This window comes from Marmota monax, unplaced genomic scaffold (genome assembly GCF_021218885.2).
Source record: "Marmota monax isolate L192 unplaced genomic scaffold, Marmota_monax_Labrador192_F-V1.1 WCK01_AAM20220418_F8-fsc00073, whole genome shotgun sequence".
Lineage (NCBI taxonomy): Eukaryota > Metazoa > Chordata > Mammalia > Rodentia > Sciuridae > Marmota > Marmota monax.
Window position 1 is genome coordinate 3,417,096 of NW_026692846.1, and position 8,297 is coordinate 3,425,392.

Consider the following 8,297-nt stretch of genomic DNA (forward strand, 5'->3'; position numbering starts at 1 on the left):
TATTATCTCTGGGTTTAGAGGGTTATGTTTTCAAGTTTTCAGGAACAGAAATCTGTGTTCACCCCAACCCCCAAATTCTCAATAAATAGAAACAGATTTCTGTTTATGTTAATTTATTTGTTTATACCAACTTAACATTTCAGGGTCTGTCTATTTTCACTTGTTTGAGAGGAAAATCTTGGCCAAGGCAGGACCTAGGCAAGGCGTCGGGGGCTGGCCCGGGGACTGCTGTCCTGCGTGGGTTTCCTGAGAAGCTGGCTTCCTGGAGCCTGCTTTCCACGGGCACAGGCTTTCCCTCGGTCTTTCCAGTTTAAGGAACCTGCCTCCCAGCTCAGAGGTGAGCAGGTCCTGGTAGTGCCCGTCCATTTTCCTACAGGGCTGAGTTCCCGTTGTCCCTGACACTCCCTATACCCCGACCAGACAACCTGAGTCGCCACGGGCTCATTCTGCTCTCTCGCCTGCTCACCCTGTCTCCCTCTGGTTGGCATTCATACTTGGGCTCATACAGCTTCTGGCCTTTGGGAGTTCCCCTTTCCTGAGAACCAAAATCTGGGTTGCTGTGTGTTGATAATGCAGTGGGCTCTTTGGAAAAGCAGGTGCCAAACCTTCAGAGAAAGCAAGGACACCACTTCCACTTTGCTGTATTGGGACATCCAGGTGGAGACCCTTCTGCCCACCTGCAGGCCAGCGCCACCACCTACCTAGAAGAGGGAGCCTGGAAACCTTGCCAAATGCTCACTGCATGTTTCCACAGGTCGTGGGCAGCATGGATGCGCACCCCAACCGCTACTGCGCCACTGTGCGTGTGCAGCAGCACCGGCAAGAGATCATTCAGGACCTGGCGGCCATGGTGCGTGAGCTGCTCATCCAGTTCTACAAGTCCACACGCTTCAAACCCACCCGCATCATCTTCTACCGCGATGGTGTCTCCGAAGGCCAGTTCCAGCAGGTTGGCTATCCTCCCTTTGAGCTTCTCTATCTTTGTCTGGTGTCTTAAGATTCCCCAGTACACTAATGCAGACTGACTCAGTGGCTTTCTACCCAAGGTTGATGCGGTCAGAGTGTGGAAGGCAGAGTGGTGGAGACTGCAGGGCACGGGATTGTCCAGGCCCTGGCCCTAGTCGGGCTCATGGTGCAGAGTCGGGGCAGAGGAAGTGGAGAAGGAGTGGGTATGAGCTTGGGCCCTGGAGACATGGGAGTGAGGGTCTCACCTGGCCAGCGGTGGGTTCAGCAGCATAGCTCACTGCCCACGCTTTCCAGAAGTGTGGACTTTGCCTTGGAGGATATGAAGAGCTGTCAGGGGAACAAGGTCTTTGCACGACAGAGACCTTATATCTGGTGACCCTTCTGTCTGTAGTGTGAGAGACAGGCTGGAGTAGGTACCACAGCAGCAGGATAAGAACTGCATGTGGCAGAAGGGGCTCTGCAACATCATGACCCCGGCACCGTGGGTGCACAGAGATGGGTGGGCCCAGTGGGTAAGAGAGGGTCTGGAAGGGGAAGAAAGCCCTCACATGCAGGGGTGAGCGAGGGCATGGAAGTGGCCTTATTCTCCTGATTCTGCCTCCAACAGTGCTGAGTCAAGGTGCCCTGCCTGTGGCAATAGAACTCTGTCCTGGCCCTGAGATTCTCCCCATCAGCTTGGGCTGGTTGCACTTCTGTTTCTCCACTCCGAAAGCAAGTGTGTTGTTAAGCAGTGGTGGCAGTGGGGGCCACTCACTGGTGGGGAATTGTCCTTGTGCACTTCAGAGGCTCCAGGTGCAACAGATTCTGCTTCTTGACCAAGTGGCCTTTCTGAGCTGCTGCAGAGCCTGGCTGGTGGCTCCCTCTGTGCCCTCACAGCTCAGGGTCCTGTTGTGTTGACAGACCTCCTGGGCTCCCCCAGCAGGGACTCTTCTCCCTCCCTTGAGCTCCTGGCCCTTTTCCCCCATGTCACAGTGCCATGCCCATGTAGAGAGGGGATCTGCCTTCCTAGGCTCTGAGCACTCTGTCTTACAGAATCCCACAACTGAGTTTTCTGCACCCAGAACTTATGTTCTTGAGACATTGTAATAGAGTATTTTGATTGAGATTATTGCTTAAAATCTATAGTGTAGCCAGGCACAGAGGCACATACCTGTCATCCCAGCTACAAGGCTGAGGCAGGTGGATGGCTTGAATCCAGGAGTTCAAGATCAGCCTGAACAGAACAGCAAGACCCTAAAAAATAACAGAAATTCAAAGTGCCCTGGTTCGTAGGCTGTGCCCATCATTTTCCGTCTTCCCATCGGGACTCAGATAGGGCATGCAAGTTTTACAGGTAGGATTGGGGGTCAGAATGTGTGGCTTTCCACATGGCTAATTGGTGGCAGAGCTCAGATTCAAACTCCGGTCTGACTCCTAAGCCATTGCCTTTTCCATTAGATAGGTATTTAAAAAGCAGCAGCTTAATGAATGACCGACTTTCTCAGTGCTGTAAGTCCTCTGCAGTGCCTCAGCCCTGAGGGGTGTGAGTGCCGTCTACTGAGCACTGAGAGTGTTCTAAGTGCTGTGGTCATCATTTTCATGCATTTTCTAACTTAAAAACCAGTTAGCCATGAAACCTGGGTGTCCCTAGCTCTATTGTATAAATGAAAGCAGGAAGTCACAAGGGAAGTTGCATGCCCAGGCACACGCTAGCAGAGCTGGAAGGCTTGACTCTAGGCGTTTAAGTGGCACATATTTTTAAGATGTTTACTTCGAGTAGCACGAGGCCTAGAACGACCCTGAAACCTGCCTGTCTCTCTCTCCCTTCCAGGTCCTTCACCACGAGCTGCTGGCCATCCGTGAGGCCTGTATTAAGCTGGAAAAGGACTACCAGCCGGGGATTACGTTCATCGTGGTGCAGAAGAGGCACCACACACGGCTCTTCTGCACTGACAAGAACGAGCGGGTGAGCCCCCCTGGCATGTCCTGGTGATGCCCTGGGGATATGCGTGGGTCATTTCAGGGTCCTGAGCCACCTCACAGAGCTCCTACCAGCCACTCAGAGCTGCTGCCCCAGGCCCGGGGAGACTGTGCTCTGAGGAGCTTCTTGGGAACCGCCTCAAGTGTCCTGGATGGCTCTCTTTGCCTTGGGAGCAGTTTTATCTTGAATCTCGCAGATCTGGGATAGGTCCGGTTTTAAAATGTCATTTATCTCATAAATTACCAAAAGAGATGATTCTGAGAACCCGTTGGACACACAGCCGTGGACTGGGAAAGCGTGGAGTGTGATAGGATGGAGTCAGCCACGGGCCCATGTGGGACTGTTGGGAAGTGCTGCTAGGTGGTCCTGAGGAGCTCTCACATGGGTTGGGAATAGCTGAGAGCATCTTCCACACTCCTAATAGGACACATGGTCCTGCCTCTGCCCATGAAAGAGACAGTGCCTAGGAGGGCAGGACCCAGGCTGAGAACCACAGCCTTCACACTGGTGACAGCAGGCAAGAGCAGGGTGGTTTAGATGCACTGGGTGCTGAAGAGGACTAACTGCAGCTCAGTCCTGGTGGCCCTACTGCCACACCAGTGCAAGAAGCAATGTTGTGATGTAAATGGAGGAACCAAAAGGTAAATGTTACAGTGAGGAAAGGGGATATTTTGTCTCATAAAAGGACTAATTCACTATCAAGATTGAGCATCTGTGATCTTAAATGTACCCAGTACTCTGCCCTAAAATTATATAAGAATGGGAAAAAAAAAAAAAGTGAAGCAAAACCGGACAGAATTTCATCAGAAGTTGAAATGGGAAAAAATGAGAGCTGAAAACTGCAAGAGTGAAAAAAGGATGATCCAGGCACCGTAACTGGACAGGACCTGCCACAGCACCTGGGGCCACACAGAAGGGCTACAAAGCTGGCTTTCCACCAGGACAGAGGAGCCGCTCACATTTCCATACCTCAAGTTTTGTATAATAAGCCTTATGTTTTGATCATTATACAGTTAAATTCCAAATCAGTAGGAATGAAGTTTAAGAACACTTGAAACTTTCAATTTACTGCTAAGTAGCTCATGCATTAAACATATAATGAAGATAGAAATTGCAGAGCACTCAGAAATGAACAAAAACCAGAAGATTTCATTTCAAACCTGTGCGGTATAGCTAAAACAGTGCAGCCTGGAGACTTAGATGCATTGGGTATAAAACAAGAACCATGACAGAAAGTGAGAATAAAGACAGAATGGAAAGAAGAGACCCCAGGACCCAGGAGTCGAGGGAGAGCTGCAGAGCTCGGGGGCTGGGCTCCTTCCTCTCCTCAGTCCCCAGGTCCCCGTTGCCAGGAAGCAAGAAGGCTCCGTAGGCAACTATTCCTGGAAACACCTACACCCTCTCCCCCTTCCCAGAATGGAAAATAAGTACAAAGTAAAGAAGCAAGACAGGAGATTAAAATCAAAACCTGCCTCTTTGAAAATAGACCGAGTAAGACTCCACAAGGAACAGAAGAGGACATATCTAAGCATAGGAGCGTGACCCTTTATGTGATCACTATATGATCATTCTAAGGTATTGGCCCAGAGAGCTTCACAAGCAAGTTTCTCCAAACCTTCAGTAACAGATCATCTTAAGTATGACAGAACACACAAAGTTACTTGGTGTATTTATGAGTGTAGTGAGAGTTTTGCAGGTAAGATTTATCAAACCTTCAAGGAAAACTCTTTTACCATGTCAGAGATCAGGAATGGGGGGGGGGGGGGAACACTAGTTTATATTCTGAGGCTGGCTTGCTAATCCCAAGTGTGGGGATGCAGGCATTGTGCTGGGGTTAAGGGTCCAGGGTCTTGAGTGAGGTGGCCTGGGCTCAGTTCTTGCCCTTGCACATACATACCTAACCCTTTGTATTTCAAGACAGAGTCTAAGTTACTAAGGCTGCACTGCTCTCTTGCAAGTGGTGGCCAGGAGCCAGCCACTCGTGGGAGCCCTGGCCAGCTTTTAGGGTTTTGCTTCCCTGCCTTGAGTGCTACGTGGACGTGCTGGGCACCAGCCTGCACAGAGGGTCCTCGCCCAGCTTGGATGTTGATAGCATGTTGCTTCAGTATGTTGCTGGTAGTACCCCTGGGCCCCCCCAGATCAGAGTGGCACCAACAGTGCCAAACCCTCTTAGAGTAGATGGTTCAGTGAAGACTGAACTTGAGCTGTGCAGCTTATAGGATGCGAGGGTGACGAAACAGAGCGAGTCTAGTTATTAATACTGGCTGGAGTTTCACACTCTCCTCTGAACACACGCATTAAGCAGTTTGAAAATTTGTCACGGGGCTGGGGCTCAGTTGGTTAAGTGCTTGCCTTGCATGCATAAGGCCCTAGGTTCGATTCCCCAGCACCACAAAAAATAAATAATAAAGATTTGCTTTGGCCAGAAAGCCTGTGTGGACTATCTTCCGTACTCCCTGTGTCCTGTCTGATGAGGCTCTTGTGTTGCTGCAGGTTGGGAAGAGTGGGAACATTCCTGCAGGCACAACTGTGGACACGAAGATCACCCACCCAACGGAGTTTGACTTCTACCTATGTAGTCATGCCGGCATCCAGGTGAGGACGGAGGGCCCCGTGCACACAGTTTGGGATATTTGCAATGTCATCACACAATCAGCCAACTCCTGTGCTCTAATCAGCCCTGGGACCTGGTGGAGTGGCATGGACAAGGGTCTGCCCACCTCCCGTCCCTGGCTCACACTCTGGCTGTGAGAGATGGGTAGTTAACCTGGGACCCAGGAGACTGTGGCCATGTCAGACACTTGGAAGGAAAGAACCACAGAGGTGCTAGGGTAGACCATGTGGAGTGGCCACCAGGGCTTCCCCAGTTGAGTTCCATTTTGAAGGAAGTGAGGTCCAGGCAGAAGGAGCTGTGAGTGCCAGGGCACTTGAGGGGGTAGAGGCTATATTGTGGGTGGCGCTTAGCAAGCTAGAAAATGAGACCTGAATGTTCACGCGGCCACCAGGAAGCTGCTGCCGTAGGGCACATGAAGAGGCAGCTCTGGCTGGTCGACCTTGCAGCCCCTCCGCGGGGGCTGGCTGGTTGGGCAGGCTCCAGGTGAGTGCTGGCACCAGGAGATGCAGTTGCCATCTCCTGTGACCCTGTCAGGCTCCTTCGGGGAAAAGACCCATATCTGGCCAAGGGTGGACACATGCATGTGGCCACCAAAGTGCCATTTCCATTGAGAAGCTGACCTGCCTCAGTCCACACTGTCTTTACCACTCGGGTGGAGGACTGCACCTGGGGTGTGGCCACCTGCAGCCCATTTGCTAGACCTAAGAACTGAGGCTGTTTTTACAGATTTGAAACTTGTTTATGAGGAAAGGAAAAAGAAGAACAAAATAAAGGTAGAGAATGTGAAGGCCTCTATGCAAGTTCCTGATGCAGATGGCCTGTCCCGTTGGTCCTGTCCCCCACCACAGCTTTCTCTGTGAAGGCACACTGTTTCCGAGATGTCTCCTCTATCTGCTGTGTGCCCCCCCACACACCCCCACCCCCCTGCTTCCCTCCTGACAGGGGAACCCTCACTTTCAGGCCTCTGGCTTCTCTTCTGCCCAGAGACTTTCTAGGGGGGAGCCTTGTGGGGGGCTCGGGGAGCCGGCACCCTGCTGTCGCCGTGTCTGGACACACCCACCTGGGCCAGTCATCGCTTTTTGTCTTTAACATCATTGCAATGTTCTTTGGGAAGATTTCACAGTGCATTTGGCTTATTTTATCCTGTAATCTGCTTTCAGGGGACAAGCAGGCCGTCCCACTACCATGTCCTCTGGGATGACAATCGTTTCTCTTCTGACGAGCTGCAGATTCTCACCTACCAGCTGTGTCACACCTACGTGCGCTGCACACGCTCTGTGTCCATCCCAGCGCCAGCCTACTATGCCCACCTGGTGGCCTTCCGGGCCAGGTACCACCTGGTAGACAAAGAACACGATAGGTGAGTCTTGTGCCCGTTGGGGCAGGGACTGCCTCTGATAGACAGGTATCCTAGCAGCCACCTAGGCCCCATTGAACACACAGGTCCCTCAACATGGCAGCCTTGCAGCCACTCATCAGCTGTGTGCCCGCGCACACTGCTCCCCTCCCCAGGTGTCTGTCCAGTAAAGGCTGTTCTCTCTCCCTCCTGTGTCCCTGCAGTGCTGAGGGGAGCCATACCTCGGGGCAGAGCAACGGGCGAGACCACCAGGCCCTGGCCAAGGCGGTCCAGGTCCATCAGGACACGCTGCGCACCATGTACTTTGCTTGACGTGTCTAGTGTCCAGCGATTGTGCACCAAGTTGGATTCACACGAGACCAGCCTCACTCAGACCAACAGACGCCCAGCCCTCCGTGACAGCCAGCATCCAACATGAGACGTCATTGATTTTATCAGATCTCCATTTTCCAGAATGCCTTCCGTCCCAGATTTCAAACTTGGATTTTGAACTGCAGACCTGTATGAGACCCCACTGTCGTAGGAAATATGGTTTGCCAAAATCTATGAGCTGCTTATTAAAATAGAACCCCGTGTTTCCTAAAAATCCTAAAACCAGTCTATGAACTCAGGGCTTTAAAACATTTTTTAATTTATTTGGTCATTCAATTTACTTGTTTTTAACACATAATTCTCTATGAAATTGATGGGCTCAAACTAGCTGTGAATGTTCTGAGAGTGAAAGCAACACAAAACATTGTGGTTTTAAAGCCTTGAACATTCTGATGTTGTCACTGAAGTTGATTTCCAAGAGGCGTGGTGTGCTTGTGGCCTGGCTGCACAAGCTCAGCCCTAAGGGCAGGTGGCCGTGCGCGGCATCCACAGGTGTGTCTTGCTCTGCCATTGCCTACCTCCCATAGTGTGAGCCGAGGTACAGTGGCAGAAGGAGGGCCACGTGTGTTTACAGCAGTGACATGTCCAGAGAGATTGGCAGATAAGTGCCATTTTAATAACAATTTATTTAAAAAGAGAAGAAAGACAATATACCGACAGTCTAATCATAAGATTTGTCCTATAGGACTGTGACGTTTATTTTCCAAAGTTTCTAAAGAATACGGGTCTGTGGTGAGAAATACAGTACAATCCTTTTTCACTGTTATGTCTTTAATGTAAGAGAAGAATATATATATCTGGTTTGCAGTATTAATGTGATAGGTAGATGCTGTTTTCCTTTTGTTGACTACGGGGTGCTTCTTGTGACCTGTTTTGCATATCAGGAGTGTTGGAGCCTGGAGACAGGCCACCTCTTGTGGCTCTTAGTGCTTAAGTACAGGAATATGCAACTGACTTTGTGTGACAGCCATCTGCCCCCAGTGTGGACTGTGTGGCTTGTACCTCCGGGAGGGACGGCGTGTCCACCA

The 8,297-nt window shown here is 51.0% G+C and overlaps 1 protein-coding gene across 2 annotated transcripts in view; it reads left to right on the forward strand.

Moving 5' to 3' along the window:
- Ago2 (argonaute RISC catalytic component 2) overlaps nucleotides 1-8,029 on the forward strand; it is an 87,306-nt gene extending 79,277 nt beyond the window's left edge. For both annotated transcript variants that reach the window (XM_046448975.2, XM_058580864.1), the window contains exons 15-19: nucleotides 755-949; nucleotides 2,777-2,911; nucleotides 5,420-5,521; nucleotides 6,701-6,900; nucleotides 7,101-8,029. In XM_046448975.2, coding sequence (XP_046304931.1) covers nucleotides 755-949; nucleotides 2,777-2,911; nucleotides 5,420-5,521; nucleotides 6,701-6,900; nucleotides 7,101-7,209 — 741 coding nt within the window. In that variant the 3' untranslated portion in view covers nucleotides 7,210-8,029. The remainder of the gene's footprint in view (nucleotides 1-754; nucleotides 950-2,776; nucleotides 2,912-5,419; nucleotides 5,522-6,700; nucleotides 6,901-7,100) is intronic.
- Nucleotides 8,030-8,297: the final 268 nt, after the last annotated feature.